The sequence below is a fragment of the Beta vulgaris genome, chromosome 8 (genome assembly GCF_026745355.1).
Source record: "Beta vulgaris subsp. vulgaris cultivar EL10 chromosome 8, EL10.2, whole genome shotgun sequence".
NCBI lineage: Eukaryota > Viridiplantae > Streptophyta > Magnoliopsida > Caryophyllales > Amaranthaceae > Beta > Beta vulgaris.
Genome location: NC_079209.1, coordinates 60,254,966 through 60,274,054, shown reverse-complemented (window position 1 = coordinate 60,274,054; position 19,089 = coordinate 60,254,966). Strand labels below are relative to the sequence as shown.

General features: G+C 33.0%; 1 protein-coding gene and 1 long non-coding RNA gene across 2 annotated transcripts; both read right to left on the bottom strand.

Annotated features, from left to right (window-relative positions):
• Positions 1–1,774: 1,774 nt before the first annotated feature.
• On the bottom strand, positions 1,775–5,169 carry LOC104902313 (protein IQ-domain 26). The gene is made up of 3 exons (XM_010690043.4): positions 4,520–5,169; positions 3,404–3,619; positions 1,775–2,679 (listed from the first exon to the last, which is right to left on the bottom strand). Exons 1-3 carry the CDS (start codon positions 4,967–4,969, stop codon positions 1,984–1,986), a joined length of 1,362 nt encoding a protein of 453 aa, XP_010688345.2. The 5' UTR covers positions 4,970–5,169; the 3' UTR covers positions 1,775–1,983.
• Positions 5,170–14,132: 8,963 nt separating this feature from the next.
• Positions 14,133–18,131, bottom strand: LOC125492528 (uncharacterized). Its single transcript, XR_008967247.1, has 2 exons — positions 17,913–18,131; positions 14,133–15,782 (listed from the first exon to the last, which is right to left on the bottom strand). It is a non-coding gene; the product is annotated as an uncharacterized LOC125492528 (long non-coding RNA).
• Between the last annotated feature and the right edge of the window lie 958 nt (positions 18,132–19,089).

The window sequence follows — 19,089 nt, the reverse complement described above, 5'->3', positions numbered from 1 at the left end:
ATATCATTACTGAATCGATTAAACTGATTACGAAATAGATTACACTGATCCCTAAATAGATTAAACTAGTCAAATATTAAAAATAGGTGGTATAATATTGGGTTTGGACAGTGCCCCTAATTTTAAATTAAAATTAAACGGTCTCTTACAAAACCAATAATTGATATCTAAAAAGAAATTAAAGATGAAAGAAAATCACTATCGAGATGTTACCCACATGTAGCAGGCATTAGATTTAACTACTATGACAGCTGCTATATCTATTTAACATAAAAGGACAGAATGCATTAAGATGGTAAAAACAAAGGTTAATATGCATAAGAATGACTTTCAAACCAAAATAAAAAAGCAGAAGAATGAGATTCATAAGTTTATAGTAGCATTATCAAACAAAGACTTTAGGTCCCATCCTACTAAATTGTTGTTGAATGCTTTCGAATTCTGAAAATTTTGATAGAGATAAGTCCAAATTATTTGAATCACCGTTCATTTTTTTGTGTTCTCGAAGACCTTCTCACTCACAAAATGCCACAAAACGAAAGCAACTTAAGGAATGCTGTACACATGCTACTTCAAAATTGGCCTTATTCACTTCATCATTTCAAATTTACCCTTAAAATGTCATTCTATAATTAATTATTGGATGTCATGCAGCAAATATACATGATGTAATTTGAGATTTCAACAAGTGAACATAGTGGGAATGCAACAAATATATGGGATGTTTTAGCTTAGTGGTTAAGATTGAGGTGTTGTGAACGAGAAAGGAAGGGTGGAGGAGATTCGAACTCGTGACCTTTTTGTCACGCTGACTCTGATACCATCTCAAAGGACCAACTCAACCAAAAGCTTAACCTAATAGTTGAGGCCCCATGAATAGATTTATACTCTATCATCAATATTGCAATAGATTAAAAATGTCTAGCGTATAGATAATATGAATACGTTGTAGTTCTATAAAAGTAATAATCAAATCTGTATTGGAAGTGGAACTATTATCATTGATATAAAAATATATATATATTATAACAATATGAAAAATTGAAATACGTACTCGCGTCATTAAACATGACACGAGTTTCTATTGGATATTCGTTTAATCAAATTTTGTTTCTCAAGCTGATTATTAGTATTATCAAGCTGATTATTAGTACTAACATCTTAGTACTATGTCTTAATTAGTTTGGACCACTACTATTACATCATTAGCTCTTTTAATTTTTGGGAAAAACTACTCTTTTGGAAGAGGTCACTATTAGCTTAGATTGAATACTGAGTTATCTAGTTTTGGGTTACTTTTGAGAGTTAGATATTTAATAATTACATATAAGCTAGTTTTGTAAATTTGTACTTAAGCTAATCATCCTCTAATTAAACACACTTATGTTCTCTTCAGCATAAAACAGTTGAACTAACCCAAATTGAATTGAACTAAACTGAACTGAACTGAACTGAACTGAATTGAACTGAATAGTGATATGTGAGATCGAGTAAAAGTATTGTCCAAAACCGAACTAAATTGAATTGAGAATAAGTTGGGGAGAACAAACCCTTACATCAAACTCATCATCTACGTAATAGTATCTTCCCTTCCCTCTTTTTTTTCAAATAAGAATACTTGAGATATTCAAATTCACACTAGACATGTGGTGTCACAGATTGTGGTCCTAGCTAGTAGCAAATACTCCATATACTAAACTACAAATTCAGCTCAATATAACCAAACAAATAGTTGCTGAGGTAATTTAAATTCAAAGTGCAACATTACACATGGTTGAAGTAACAATAAGGTATGTAAGATTATAATGCTGACAAATTCAAATCATACCCAACAAACCAATTTACATTTCTTGTATCACATTGCTATTGCTAGCTATCAAAGATAATAATAATAATAATGTACCGAAATGGTACAACTAACATTTAATTTTGACACTATATAAAAATGAACATTGAAATAAACTTAGTAAACAACTAGTAGTACTACTCATATTCCCTTTGCAAGTGGTATACTTGTGCTTCTCTACTAAAGTCATATGATCTACCAAGTTTACCCATAACAGCATTTTTAAAATTAATTGCCTCTTGAACTTGGGAACATGACCTTTGCATTTTAACACCACTTAGACTATTTCTAGACTCCATAATCTCATTTAAGGACAATTTCTTCTTAGAATAACCTGATTCTGGTCTTTGTTTTGGGGCACTTTGGGACCTTACCTTTGCCCTAAATGATTGTGTATTAGCCATATAATTAGGGTTTTGATGGTAATTTCCATAGTGCCTTAAGAAGTATGTATTGTCCCCACATACACTCTTTGATGGGGTGATTGGAACCGGGTTCGGCGGCCCGCTCATGTTCATGAACCGGGGCGTGCTTTGAGCGGTCGAAAACCGGCACTCATCACCCGTTAGGCCCCACTCGGTATCGTGCCAATGTTGGCAATTTGGGATGGATATCCGAGGAGGGTAATACGGGTCGGGTTCAGGCTTCGGTCGCGGGCTATTATTCGATCTCCAACCTCTTGATGATGATGATCTAGGTCGACCCGGATCCACTTCAACTATCTTGGGTATGTCTTCGGAGATTGGGTTGATAGTTCTGCTTTCAAAGGAGGCTGAGAGCCTTCTACTATGTGTTGATGCACTATGATCACTCCTTGTGTCATCATATATTTCCTTTAAAGAACAAAAACACGACGTTAGATAAGATAATTAAAAACAGAAATATTAAATGAATTTAAACATTATTTATATCGATTGACGTACAATTTTAGATACTCATGAGTCATGATCAAATAACACACTTAAAGAATTCACCTACCTAATCTATCTAGACCTATACAAGTACCATATTTGTCTAATAGTCCAAAAGAACTCCAATTAACTAAGGTGGCCAATTTAATGTGATACATTAATGCCTAAATAATGCAGAGTACCAAATTGAAAAGTACGCGTAATTTAGATATGACTTCAGAAATCAGAATGGTCCACAAATTATATGGACAATAATTTAGAGGGGATTTGGCCAATGGTGAAATATGAAAAGGTACAAATGTAGGCAACTTTATCCGTAACAAGTAATAATTCAAGATTCAAGGATATGGTCCTTTACCAATTTTTTTTATTTTTTCGAGTTTGTCTTATAAGATACCGCCTATTTTTAAATAAAAATTAGGCAATGATAAGCCTAATATTAAAAAGAAAATTAACCCAATAGTGATTAAGATAATTTCTTTCTGTAACTAGTTTAATTCATTTAATGACTAAGTCTACTTTTATATTAAAATTAGACCATCTCTTTTAATAATTTTTGTTTTTTTCTTCTATAATTTAGATTGAATATATAATAATGAGAATATATGGAAACTTAATTTATTGTAATTGGATTAAGATAGATTACCAAAGATCTTCGGGCTCTGAATTCGGGTTGAGAAAAACCCGAATATTCGTAATTGGCGAATCGGGCTTGAGCCCGTTTGGACTTAACCGTAGCCTGAGCTCTTATGAGTGCTTGCATACCATGAAGAGTTGCCGTAGCTTGTTTTCTTACCAAATATCCTCTTACTAGTGCTTGGATCTTCACTAATCCTTTTAATGCTCTTAGTGCTTTCCTTGCCTTTTCAAATCAAAATATACAAAGAAAATTAGATACCCAACAAAATTATGTAACCAATTTTGGATGAAAAAACATACTTTTTTTTAAATAACTAAGGAAAATCATGATTTTAAAACATGGAATTCCATTATAAATTCAGCGAAAAACAAAAAAAAATTCCAATTATGTAAATAAAAATTAGTGAAGATAAAAACAGTAATGATTTGTATTCAAACTTTAGCCGGACTTAATCTTGTTTAATATATTTGCTCGTTTTTCCTCCAAAAAAATGTAATGACTTGGCAAGTCATGAGTGACTAGCTCAAAAATTGAGCAAAACAACAATTAGTACTCTATTAATTATGTTTTAGAGAACATAGCGTTCCATCTTAGATAATAAAAAAGATTAATATATATTTATCGGATAAATCAATAATTGTATTTATATGAAAGGAAATTAAACATCGTGTTTTCAAAAACACCAAAGAATTTACAGTATATAAAAAATTAAAGCTTGATACTAGTGTAATTTTGAAATACTATTTTTTATTTTAAAACAATCTTGGCTATACCAATGCAAAGTAAGTGAAAGTCTTACTAGAAAACAATGCAAGACTAGTTATTCAAAAACAAATTTCGAAATAAAGTTCAATATTAATTAATAAAATAACATTACTACTCTTATGTGTGTATTAACAAATTAAAAACTATCATATTGTTTTTTAAAAAAGAACTAACCTAATCTAATCTCACGAACTTTTTTAAAAGTAAAATTAATTCATTAATTTAAAGTCATATCATATCATATCATCAACTAACTCGCAAATTAATATAATTTTTTTTAAGTAAAATTAATTCATTAATTCAAAGTCATATTATATCTACAACAGACTCATAAATTAATATATATATCGTTCTTACCAAATATCCTCGAAACGTGGTTTGAATTTTAACCGCGGCCCAATTCTCTTTTCCACCACCACCACAACTCCCGGGATACATTGGTCCCCGTCCATGATTAGTAAGCCTAACCACCGCAACAGCAGCCTGAGCAGCTGCAACCGCCGCATCAGCCGCCGCAGCAGTGGCGGCAGCCACCGCAATGGCGTGCTTACTTTGTTGTTTCTCAGTATCTTCATAGTATGACTTCAACCAAGCAGCTTCTGAGCTAGAAATATTAGGTGGAATAGTTGTTGGATTATTACACAACTCTCTTTTTGCGCCGGAACCTCTGCCGGAATGACCAAAACTTGACCTTTTCCGGTCACCGGAGTTGTAAGTTTGGTTATTATTTTGTGTGTCTTTGTTAGTGTTTGTGTTAGTGTTTTTTATGCCAAATATTCCCTTTAACCATCTTGTTGCTTTTCCCATGGTGGTTTGTTTTTAAGAAAGTGTAAAGAGAGTTAGGAGTGAAAAGAGAGAGAGATAGAGAGGTGGTGGAAAGAGAAAGTGTGGAGGTGATTATTTTTTGAGGGTGAGATTATTTGAAGCTATCACAATGAGAATGATGTTAGCATTTTTTCCATAATGTGGAAACATAAGACATTGTAGAAGTAAAAAGAAAGAATAAAATAGATATAAATAAATAAAGGAAAATGCATGGATGGATATTAGTAGGGTAGGAAAAAAAAGCAATTTTTTTTATAGAAACGGTTCTACGTTCAGACTATCATTTCGTTATAAAAAAATTTTTTAATACTCTTTTTGTCTTGAAAATATAGTTCTCATTTTCCTTTTTTCACGGTAATTTATGCAAGTAGAATCTAAGAGTGATAGTAAAGATTTTTCTGTTTATTTAACTAAATGTTGTATGGGAAAAGATGATTTTAGAAGAGAGAATGGAGAATAATTGGTGAAAGAGCATTAATTGTAACATTTTGGTTGAATAAACAAAGGAAAAAACAAAATTCAAGAAGTAAATAAATGATGGGATACAGTTTTTCTAAACAAATTACGAAAAAATGTGGAACTAAATATGAAAATGAGAACTACATTTTTTTTTTGATAATTAAAATGAGAACTACATTTTGGGACATCCGAAATGAAAATCAGAAAATGGAAAATATATTTTGGACCGGAGGGAGTACATTTTTTTTTGAAACTTATACGAGTAAAAGAAATGCACAAGAATCAAGAAAAAGGCAAAAGCTAATAAGTGTCCATGAGAGATTAGATAATATAAATAAAAAAGAAAATATTAAATGAATTTAAACATGAATTATACTAATTGACGCGTGATTTTGGAATGCATTTCAAGATTTATGCTATTTTAGGAAATATAATAGTGTTTATCCAACGACTCGAGACATCTGTTAGCAAGATCAAATAAGGTTAAGAATTGGATTGGTTCGACCAAAATTATTTATTTAATAAGTTGTAATATATAATAAGGCCATAGAGAAAAATATAGTAATTTGAATTTGATTTGAATATTTAAAAATAGAAGAAGATCAGGCAAATACAAGAAGTAGGACTGTCAAGGGGTTCGTGAGAAATTTGACTAGGAGACAAGAAGATACCGCTGGAATATGTATAATAAGATGCCCACCATCAGAATTGAGACGTTATAAACCCCCAGGAAGAAAAATATAGTAAAATAATTCTTTGAAAAATTGACTTAAGATTAGGCTAAAAATTATAGTAGTAGAAAAGGAAAGAAGTGTCTTAATGCATTGAATAAATTAATTGAAGGATTAATTAATGAATGAAGTATTTAAGATTTTGAACAAGAGAGAATATATTCCAAAGATGTAAGTTTGTAACGCTTGCAACTGGTCATTTGTAACGCTTACATTTATATTCAACTTTGTTGGAAATGAAAAATTTAAAGGAGAGTTTGTCTTGTAGGAGATCGTCTACTTTTATATTAAAATTAGTATTTGAGTCCGAGAGTTGCTCCGATTTGGTACTGTTTTACAAATTTGATATGCATTTTTTTCCATTCCCATCAAAATATATTAAAAACTCAACATTTAAAAGGTACATATATAATGATGTGGACATTTAAAACATGATTAAAAGTTGGTTGAGATGGTAATGGTATCATATATAATTGCGAGAGGTCATGGGTTCAAATCTTGTTGCAAGCTAATTTTATTTTTGTTAATTGACATGACTTGTCACTTGTACACACATTGGACAATTTTAATGGAGTAATTGAGGTGCCACGTGGCGTGTATACATTGCGTGGAGTTGCCACGTGGCGTATATATATTGTCACGCGCGCCTTTTAATATACTATTTGACTAGGTTAATGTCTTTCGATGACTAGTTTTAGTTCATTTAATAAATAGATCTATTTTATATTAAAACTAGACCGTCTCTTTTAAAAAAATTTGTTCAAAGCATATTTGTGAAGAATGAGAAAAATTTGGCATTGCGGTCCCTCGTATGGAAAAAGGAAATAGTAGTACGTACTCGATCATATGCTTGTTTGCCTAAGGTCTAATATATGTCAATAGATGCAATAGTTCTGTTTCAAAATTCAACAGAATTTGGTGTATGAGTTTCACATGTAATTGACAAATTTTCTTTACAACATCATCACAAATGTGAACAAGCCAATAACGTGGTTCAAACTTCACATAGTAGTACATATGTTCCCTTGGTACTTATATATTAACAATTTAACATCTGTTTATAAATAAGTATAGCAGTTTGACTTTTATGCTTGCTAATATACAACTTTGATCATTAATATCTCTAATTATGTATTTGTAAAAGTTATAAAGAGTTGATATGATGAAAATATTCAATGAAACAAATCCAATAATATTTTATATGATCATTTTTGTTTTTAATATTAGTAAAAAAATGCTGTTGAAGTAAAATATGTGAATAATGCAAAAGTTAAAGTGTTGCACTCAAAAGAAACGAAGGAAGTAGTAGTCTAATGATAGGTCAGGAATAATGATAGGTCAGGAATTAATAGTTAATTAGTTATTAGGCCCGGGCTATGCCCCGAGTCAGAAAATTTTTATTTATTAATATTGTACTTTGATATGATAGCACTTAATATAACTTGGTCTAGTGGTTAAAACTTTAGTACATGAGCTTGAGGTCACGGGATCAAAACCGCTTATACTATGCAATTTCTAATTTTTTTTATTGCACATGGATTACATGAATTAAAACTGCCTAGGGAGAGCGCCACGTGGCACCGTTCCTGGTTTACGCACGCCTTTTAATATATTAGTATAGATGATGGGAAGGAAGTTAGAGATGGTGCATTTTTTGTTGATTTTTTTTATAAAAAACTTGATTTTGTGTTTTTTATAAAGTATTTATGTAACTTATTAGGGCCGACACTAAGTCCTCCCCTCTTTCCTTATACTATGTCTGTTTTTTTAGTTGACCCGTTGTCCTTGGACACATATGTCAATGCACTATTTTAACCTTTTATATCTCTAATTATCAATAAGCAAAAATTACAAAAAGTTGATATTATGAAAATATATATTGAGACGAATCTAACAAGATCATACATGACTATATTTTTCCTTAAATACAAATCACAAAAGATAGTCAAAGTTAGGGCATGTTTTCCCGGGCTTATTTTTAGTTCAGTTCAGCTCTGTACAATATTTTTACTCTCACATATCACTATTCATATCAATTCAATTCAATTCAGTTCAGCTGTTTTATGCCGAAGAGAACAATTCCTTATATAGGTGAATAATGTTAAAAGTCAATACGGATTTAAAAAAAGCGGAGGAAGTGGAATAGAGATAAAAAGAGAAGCTACAATGAGAAAGATTTAGCTTCGAATGCAATAATCTTTTACACCAACTTGGCATTGTAAAAAAATTATCTCAAAAGAAGCAACTTTAGGATTAGTGGCATGATGGTCACCAACATTTAGAAAAAAATTTAGAACTAGATCTTATGCCACAAGTACAATCTATTTGCCTCCTATTAGCAACAACACTATCTTCTAATTTCTTTCTACTTCCCCATATTGCCATGTCACATTTGCATCAAAAAAAATATATTGGCATGACCATTGCATTACTAGTTATCTGAAGTTGTCAACTTTGAGGTGTTTTGTGATAGTGTCAAAGCTAAGGCGATGTTAGTGAATGCAACTAGGTCAAAATTTGTGTCATTGATAGTAGTTTGCTCTATAAGAATTAGAATTTTTACAAAACACTCAAATTAAAAAATTGCTAGTCAAATCTTCTAATATGAGTTAAAACCTCTGATTTTGCCCCAAATCTCTATTTACCAAAGAAGGCCATAGATTAACTCACAAGTCATTTCACAAAACATGTACATAATACGAAAACAATTAATAATTAGTTTATTTAGCCTCTAATACTTCTATAAGTATTGTGAATTAGCGAGTTACAAATCTGAAGTAGCAAATACAAAATACCTTATTCGATAACATCAACTGAAGATGTTAATAATACTAGTATAACTTTAAGTTATAGTTGATATAAAATATTATTTTTTTGGTGTTTGCACCCGGTTCACCCTTCGAGTTACATTCGGATCGAGGCCAAGTTCGGGGTGGTTAGGTTCCATTCCTCTCTCAAGGGTGTTGCGCGGATTCGAACAAAGGTCCGTCCTACCAAAGCTAGTCCCTATCACCACTGGGCCAACACTTATTTGGTATAGGTGATATAAAATGTGATTTTGACACTTCTCCTATAGGAGTATGTGTTACCCATGTCATCTCTCGTATATATTATTGGGCAATGGGCGTATGTAATGGGGGGACATGTCTTTGTAAAGAAAGATAAACCAATGTTTCTCCTGGCTCTGACAATCCCTTGAGACATTCAAATTTTTATCTTTTTCTTTCTTCCCCAAATATATCATTTTGCATATTGAGAATTGAACACAATATAATGTAGGATTTTGCCTTGTTAAAAAAAGTATCCTGAATTCTCCTGTGTGCCAGCATGTTAATTAAAACATTTTTTCTTTCAGGAAAAATATATTCAAATAAGTTTTAATAAATTCTATTCGATCACAACTACATAATGAATAAGTTCTAATAGCTTTAATTTAAATAAGTTGAGATGAATTTTCAAATGACCAAAACTGATTAACTCGATTTAGACTTGAAACTCAATCTGAAAACCGAAAAAACCAAATCGAATTAAAATCGGTCTAATATTTACTTGACCTATATTAATAACCAGATATACGGAGTTACCAGATTTCATAGTCGCACACCTTATGCATTATACACATAAAACCATGCAATCTCCCCCTTGATGTATTGCTAGAACCTCACACTACTTGGAGAGTGCAAGGTTGACTTGATAAGGGGAAAACTTGCAGAGTTTTAAGCATTCAATTAATTCAAGTAGCTAGTGTGAGGTTTCAGCAAAGCATCAAGTTGTTGTATGTCGTATATTTTTTTACCCCGTGATATATTATATTTATCACTGTGCATGATAGGAAGTTATCGAAATCCTAAAAAGAAATTAAAAGTTAAAGGAGTGAAGATAATAGCAAAATATTGATAGATAATTTATAAGTAATAAAAGTAACTAAGCAGTACTATAAGAGATTGAAATTACTATACTATCTTGCTATTTTATTGTGTGGTATTTATATGTACCAAACCTTGCACGATTTTCGGCAGTGGGCAAGGAGAGGGGGAAGGTTTTCGGGACTGGGGAATGATATGAGGAAGTTTTCCGGGATGGGGGGGAGATTTCGGGGCAGGGGAATAAGGGGATGGTGGTTTTTGGCTGTGGGGAAGGGGGAGATTTTCGACGGTGGTAAGAGGAGGGGGAGGTTTTCGAGATTGGGGAACGTAAAGGTGGAAGTTTTCGGCGGTCGAGAAAGGGAGGGGGCGGTTTTCGGCGGTGGCTGAGGGAGGGGGAGGCTTACGGCGGTGGGGAAGGGGATGGGGAGGTTTACGGCGGTGGGGAAGGGGAGGGGGAGATTTTCGGAGGCGGGGAGACAGGAAGGGGGTGGTTTTCGGGGTGGTGGTGGCTGGGTAGGGGATTTTAGACCGTCGGTTGAGAATTTTGCATTTAGAACTAACAGAATTGACGGTAACTTAACGACAAGGTCAAGTCATGTATTTTTCAAAACCTCACGGGCACCTTTTGCATTTTTAAAATTGAGAAGGTACCCTATGAATATTCGTAAAATTCAGGAGTCTGGTGAAATATCCGAAAATCTAAACACAAACAACACAGACAACAAATATACTCTACTTTAATTTCCACATTTTGGTTAATCACTTCTATAACTTTTTATAGAGAAAGATTTATAACAATTAGACAATTAGCTCCAATTTCTTTAACTATTATAACAAACTTTTCCAGCCAATAATTGATTAAAGAACCACTTGTATCATTTTCATCCTTGCCTATTTGCCTCTTCATGCAATAAATCCCTACCCAATAATCAATCTTATGCATGGCTATACTGAGCCCAAAATCCAAGTCAATTACAGGGTACAATGGAAGTATTAAATTCTAAGGGGCAATAAGTAGCTTTCAAAATTAAATTCATTCTAAAAATATTCTTGCAATTATATACCACCATTAAAAGAGGACACTGAGAAACCCCTTTTTTTAAGTAACTTTAATTTGCTTCTCTCAACTTCTTCTACAATGATGATGGCCTATCTATATGCTGATTCAAGATATGCTATCCTTCATTCCTTCTCTCTTTTTTTTTTCTTAACGCTTATACTGACAGTCTGGCCTTATTTTTTCAGAAAATATCCCATAAAATTGTTGACTACTTGTTGAATATTATACATGCATGGTGCATTGTGCAACACCAATTAATCATAACCAAGTAGAAACTTTTGATATGCTAATACTTTATCCGTACTTTATCCATTTTTTATTACTTGTATCGTTTCCTTCTGCATAAGGATCAGGATGAAAATAGAGATTAGAAAGGAACACTATATGTTAGGAGAGAAAAAGAGAGAATATATTGTCAAAAACAGAAACGATGCAAGTAATAGAGAATTGCTAAACATGAAAAATGATTCAAGTAATAAAAAACTGACGTAGGAAGGTTGGCAGATAAGTTCGATAAGGAAGCGCGACGAAAAAGCCTGAACTGATTTGCGCTAATTGGGCCGACGGAGTCCGATTGCCTATTGTGATACATTTTCGGAAGCGGAACGGCCCAACGAGTCAAACTCACATCTACGCCGTGACATATAAGCTTTTTAGGCCATCCGAGTTCATTTAAGGCCCGAAATTAGCTTTTTAATTATTTTCGAATTTTATTATTTCCTTAATTACGTATTAGGGTTTTGTTTTACGTATTTAAACATTATTAGGTCAATGTTTGGAGGCAGTTTTTGACTTTCAATAATATCACAGTGGATTCCGGAGTTTTAATTACAGATTTATCGCTTGTAAATCTGTGTATTCTTGATTCGAGATTAGCGCTTGCTTTTCTCCATTAATTCCGACTGCGTCAAAAACAGAGGAAGTATATATTATTTAATGATATCCCTCAAATTGCTCTTATTTTTCTAGTGTATAAGAAAAAATTGCATTGTCAGATGGCGTAACTGTTGTAAAGTGAAGTATTATTTAATGATATCGCTCAAATTGTTGGGTTTGAAATGTAAAGATGCCTTTGATTTTGTTCTGTTACTTCAGAATTTACACAGTTAATATTCAGAAACCAGAATAATTATTTTCACTGTTTGTTTTTCTTTTCTCTCCTTCTTTAACAACTCATGTCATTGTAAGCTGCAGCTCTTTTTATTCTGTAATCAGAAAAACTTTAAAGATGATGAGCAAAAAGGTTTACTGTTAAGCTAGGGTAGAATCTACCTTTTACTCAGATCTGAATCAGCTTTTATTCAGTGCTTGTTTTATACTCTTATTCTAGAACTGTAGTTTTGGCCATTACTAATTTTACTGTAATTTTCCTGGGAGATAGAACGTGCGATATTATTTGATGCATGGTCCTAATAAAGGTTTTGCCTTTAGATCTCAGTCTTTTGTAATGAATTGAACTGAACTAAAAGAAGTTGAAATGAACTGATAGTTAAATCTGTACGCCATCCAGAATAGAATATAACGTTTACGTGACACGCTCTATGCTATAAAACTAATTGGTAAAATATATATGGGTGAGAAAGAAAATAAGTCCCACAACAATAATTTTGCTTCAAATTTGATCATGCAATTATTGGAAATTAATCTATATGATTATAATTACTCTATGTTCCATAATAAACTAATTAATTGTAGACTTGAACATGCTTCTACATTCATCGTCATTTAGGTTGATCTTGCAATAATTAGACACTCTTTTTTTGGGCTCCCTTTTGGAAATTCGTGGTAAGATGAATTTTTTCTGGACTGTCCTTGCACAGAACCACTCATCCTGATGTCTAACAAGCCCTAAACCCCCCTCCTCCCCCAACAATATTGAAATTTTGCTTCCACCAAGATTTGAACCTTGATCTCTCACGTAGGAAATAGGAAGTCATACCATTAAACCCAAGGATTCTTGGATTGACCCTCACAGATCGAACCAGGTTCAAGTCAGGTCAGAATCAGATTGACCCAATGATTAGATCTGTTTCTGACACCACTATCCTTGGTCTTGAGTTGACGAATATCGTCGTGGATTTGATCACTTCCACATGTACACCATGAGTGCAAATCAGTTGAAACAATGGGAGAGAAATCACAAATGTGGTAATTTGCTCGTTAACGGTGGTCAACCGACAAGCATTATTCGTCCCAAACTCTCTCTCGAAAGAAAATAAAAGGCATGATAAATAAAAAGGAAGAATAATTCTTTCTGTCGGTCTAAAAATCAAGTATTTTGTCAAAGGACCAACTCAACCAAAAGCTTAAGCTTATGGTTGAGGCCCCAGGAATAGATCTATACTCTATCACGCCCCCTCACGCAAGAGCCCTTTGGGCTTGAAGTGTGGATGCAGCACAGGCCTCCCTCATACCTGGCGCGAAATATTCCACTGAGAAAGGAGGGGTGGATGAGATTCGAACCCGTGACCTTTTTGTCACGCGGCTCTGATACCATGTCAAAGGACCAACTCAACCAAAAGCTTAAGCTTATGGTTGAGGCCCCAGGAATAGATCTATACTCTATCATATTTTACAGTTTTACACCCTCATGTCATCACATCTCATTTCATCTTGAAAATAGAAACTTGATCAACTCACAAAAAAATGTGACAACCTTGAACCAAAGTGAAAGTCTACTTTTATCTAAAACTAGTAAACATATATAGCAATGTAAAAAGACTTATTGCCTTATTAATAGAAGTAAAGTCTCTTTTTACCAAAAGAAGACTAGTAGGTCATATCAAACTAAACCTAGGAGAGCGCCTAGACAACAGTTACATGATGTAGAAAGAGTTGCGGATTTGGCCACTTGAAGGTCTAGCTACTTGTTTTTGAGATCGATCTCTCCATCGCAACGTACGACAAGTGTAGAACGAGTATTTATAGATTGATGTAAGTAAAAAAAAATTGCGTAAATAGTACGAGAGAGCAAATGATGAACCATTTCTTGATTATTTATTTAGAGAAAGATTTTTTTTTTTTTAATGTTTGCACGAATGATATTATAAATGGTATCAGGACATGAAAAGTCATCATGAACAATTGTAAGTACTAATTGGTGTTGTTATGGATATTTTTTACTTTTAATTTGAAATGAATTTTTTTGTAAATTTCTTTTTTATAAAAATTGGTTATTGGTTGTAAACTTGTAATGTGGTAGGTGGTGTGATTCACCATCCGTATAATCCTAAATCCACCACAAGTTACATGTGAGGATTGGAGTTTATATAGCAATTGAGGCAAAGACCTTAAAAAAGTATAGTAAAAATTATCCCTTAACCTATCGTAAACATAAGTGTGGGACTATCTGTAATTGTTTTACATTTTCAGGTTTTGTTAAATAAAGAACAAAATACATGAAACTAAAAATAGGAGTTCTCAATTTTTTGTTATGGATTTTATATTATAAGTTTAATATAGTGCAATCTATATCATGAGTTGACACTACATGAAGAATTTGGTTAAACTTACGAAAAAAGAGTATCAAAAATTTAAGCTGATGGTTGGAGTCCTAGGAATAGTTTTATACTCTATCAAACCTCCTCACGCAAGTGCTCATTGTAACACAAGCCTCCCTCATATCTGGCGCTCAATATCACACTGGCTCTGGTATCATATCAAAGGACCAACTCAACCAAAAGTTTAAGCTAATGGTTGTAATCTCAAGAATAGTTTTATACTCTATCAAAGAGTTAACACTAGTACATGAAGACAACTCAAAGGAGCTTTCATATGTTGATCCTTAGTTATCTTCATGACTACAAATTTTCAATCTTTAGGCTAATCCTTCCCGTATCTTAAGGATACATACAAATATACAATAAAGTACATATAGACTCATTAGCATCTGGAATGCAATATAAAGAATGTAACTTATTTATATCTTTTCATCTATTTGATTAACTTTATTTTGACAAATGACGAGGTATATTGTACATAATCTAGTTTCATACATTGTGCATTTTGAGTTTTTTTCTTTTTCTTTTTGTTCTTTTGTCTTCTTGGCAAGTTCTACAAGTTAAGAATTGCATGTGAATATGTGATCTTGACTTTTGTAAGGAAAATCTAAGTTGATGTCATAAATTTTTTTGTTCATTTGTGGATATAGTGCCTGAATATATCACGCTATACAGTTTGACGAAGTGGGAATCAGGAAGACCGCAAAAATATTATTATGATGATGATAAGTGTATGGGTATCACCCAAGTGCATTGGCGAACACCATAAAGGAAGCGAATGTACAAACATCATCTACAATTCTAAAAGTGAGTTCACTAATGTGGTCCGACAACGTTGTTGGCGCCATCTCACAAGACAAAATAGAGGAATTTTCCCCTCTATCAGGTACCTCATAGTTATACACATGTCGAAGGATTACACGTCTTGTCAGAGGAAACAATACTTCTATAAATAGCCCACCAGTACCATTTATGCAAGTACATTTACACACTTAAGATAGCTTATCTCACTCTATACTTTCTCCCTCTTAAAACTCCTCGTGGGCACGTGCTGACTTGAGCGTCGGAGGAGATTTCCTCGCATCTGCTCCAATGGTAGTTTACGTTTCCTTTCTGTGTAGTTATTCACCAGCGGACGCTAAGCCACTACGTGGAGGACTCTTCTGAAGACCGCCAACCCTTTTTACAATCGGAACAATAAGTTTTTTTATCCATATAAGCCACGAAACCGTAAAAATATTATGATGATGATAAGTGGTGACCATAATTCGTTCATTTTTGATATGTGACTCACGGGTGTTCTCTAACGGAGGACCAATAGTTAAATAGGTTTCAGGAAAGAGATATAAAGAGTTGATTTGTTATTCTTCTGATGAGGCATGCAGTACTATGTCAGATCAGAGTTCAAAATCACACACTATATACTTATTGTTATTGCTTGTCCATCGTCTCATTTCATAATATTGCATCATTTCTTTGGATCACAATGCAAGGACGTACTATTTTTTTTTTTCTTTGGTTCCGAACCAAAATCACGTACCTATGGGCTATAAGAAGGTTAAGAAAGTAATTTTAAAATTATATATATTATCTTACATAACACATACGTATACCATTAGCATATATATATACTAGAATTTTTTTGCACGCGATGCGTGCTTGAATTTTTTTCGAAACAGAAACTCGATTTTCTTCGGCATAACAGTCAAAATTTGAACATTAGACATACAAAGTATAATTGTTTTTAGTTGTAAAATTTGATTGGTTTAGTTTCTATCACTTAAGTCTCTCACCATTCTTTTTGTTTTTTTTTTTTTACTTTTCAAAGTTATTCTATGAACAAAATAGATATTTTATTGAATTTATTTATGATTTCTAATATTATAATTTTTTAGTTGATTTTAATTTTGAATTAAGTACAATACTTCATAAATTGTTAAGAAAGTGGTCACTTTGATTTCAAGTCAATTTTTTCATAGGTTGTAATTTGTAAGTGAATTTTTAAGTTTTATAAAGTTTCCTCATTTTAGTAATTTGCATAACGTAAATTATGCAATTTTATGATTTTAGTTGACTTGTGAGTGATTGTTATAATTATATTTTTGGTATTTTTGTTTGAAGCCCCCTTTAATTTATAAGGGAATTTGTAATTTAGAATGGGAAGGGGGACAAAATAGGCATTTCAAAAGAGGACACCATTACTCCTCCCTTCCCTTCCCTTATATATATATATATATATATATATATATACACGTTCTCCTATTTTAACATGGTTATAAGTAATAAATTTAATTCATTGTTGAGCTAAAGTACTAGTACTTCTTAGTTATAAATTTAACACAACGAGGAAATATATAAGAACATTAATTTTAGTACTTTAGTATTTACCATGCTTTCGTTCGTGTTCTTGGTTTCCGTGTTTCTTCTTCGTTGGTTTTGCTTTTTCCTTGTATATATGCTTTTCACGTTGTCAAAAAAAATAAAAAAATAAGTATTTACCATGCTTTGCATGGTTTTGATGGTAGTTAACACTTAATTGTATGCAAGAAGATACTCAAGTAAACATAATTACATCTCAAATCCCACTGATTATAATAATTAGCTTGTTCATGATCCATATGACCATAAGAATAAGTCATCAGTGAACTAGCTTCGTCTTCCCTCTTTCCACTTTGTCTACCACGACACAGGGCCAGTTATATTGGCATGTACAAATAAAACAATAGCTAGTATAGGATCTCAGATACTATCTAGAGCCATTTTTTAGATTCTCGTGGTCCTGTTCTTATGATAAAATGAAGCCAGTGGCGTATCCAGGAATTACGGGATGGGGGTACGGAATTATCCGAGTGAATTTACGACTAAAAATTCAAATCAAAATACAATGCCAATACTTGAGTTAAAAGACGACTTTGTGATTTTCATCCACTCTCTTCCAAAAAATTGTAAACTTTTTTTTTTTTCATCTTCCAAATATAGTATAAAGTAAACATATTATTAGATATCAATTCCAAAGTCCCTTGTTTCAAATTACATTTCACAATACTTCAAATTCAACTAATTTCAATTCACAACCTCTATTTCAATTTCACAATTTCTAATCTCTAATTTCAATTCAAGTAACCTCAATTTCCATATTTCACACAATTGCACTTGAAATTTCATTTTTCATAATTTATTTCAATTCAAATATCAATGCACATCAATCCATTCATCAGTTCACATCTAACATAGTTCTAATCATATCTCCAAATTCCATTCAAAAAAAATTGAGAAGTTCTATAAATTAACAGAAATATAAAAAAATACCTCAACCGGTAGGGTTCTGCTGTTTTGGGCATCTGGCGACTGGCGTTCTGTCGTTCTGGGTTAGTAGCGACCGGCCTCCGCAGGCGGCGGTCAGCAATATCCGGCGAGCGACACTCCAGCCGTAATCAGAAAAGAAAAGGGGATATAAACAGATCTTCATCCCTATTCCCTAGTCGACGGATCATCACGGCGCAAATACCTCAACAAATCCTTCAAATTATCTAACAATAAACGAAATTCAGCAAACATTAATAAATGAATGACAAAAATCAGCTCCCACAACAAATTAGGGTTTTTCGTAAAGCATATTTTACCTAAGCAAAATTCTTCTTGATGTAATCAATATTACCATCTTCATCTTTATCAAAAGAACCGATGCCGGCACAGATTATCGATAATCCTTCAATGTCCATTGTTGATTTCAGAGAGGAAAAAGGATGAGGGAGAAGGAAAAAATAATGTTATGAATGACAGAGAGCCCAGAGGAGAGAGAAAGAGAGGATACAGATAATTTTTTTTTACCCTTTTGCTTTTATTTTCTTCAAAAAAGTTTTGGGGAATGGGGGTACAGCTGTACCCACTGTACCCCCTGTGAATCCGCCTCTGAATGAAGCCCTTACTGTAAGTATAAGCACAACCATTAAACACATAATATCAAAAAAAAATTCCAACTGGGCTTAACATCAAAATTTCCCCTCTAAATATATGTGGCCCTTTACTGTAGACCTTTATTCACACGCCAAAATTTGGCCCGATACTATCAATATAATAACAAATATTAACGATACTTGTGCCCGAACAATACATACATATATACAATATACAACATCTTGACGTAATAAGGTAGTAGCATATTGTTGAACACGAGGTTGCTACTTGCTCATTGCTCACTCAACAAGCATCGAATGTTGTACAGGCTTTAGGTATGTTAGCTTGGTATAAACTGTCAGTATATATGTTTTAGACTTTGCTGCTACTTTACGTTTGGGCTAAGTTACTAGATTCCTTGAAAGAATGTCTTGGACTTGCATTGTTGCTGCATGCTACATGCTACATGCTACATGCTACATGCTGCAAGTGCTTGTCATGTGCATAAGAAGTATTTGCTTAGGACTTAAAATACATGCGTGATGTATGGGCCTAGTAGCTTTCTGATGCATTAAGCATTTTGTGCTCC

What these genes read in the sequence shown, in the direction of transcription:
- LOC104902313 (XM_010690043.4), bottom strand. Translation starts at nt 4,969, where the DNA reads ATGGGAAAAGCAACAAGATGGTTAAAGGGAATATTTGGCATAAAAAAC. An exon ending in CCACGTTTCGAGGATATTTG is followed by an intron (nt 3,620 to 4,519) that starts GTAAGAACGATA and finishes TGATTTGAAAAG; the next exon opens with GCAAGGAAAGCACTAAGAGC. An exon ending in TCAGAGCCCGAAGATCTTTG is followed by an intron (nt 2,680 to 3,403) that starts GTAATCTATCTT and finishes TGTTCTTTAAAG; the next exon opens with GAAATATATGATGACACAAG.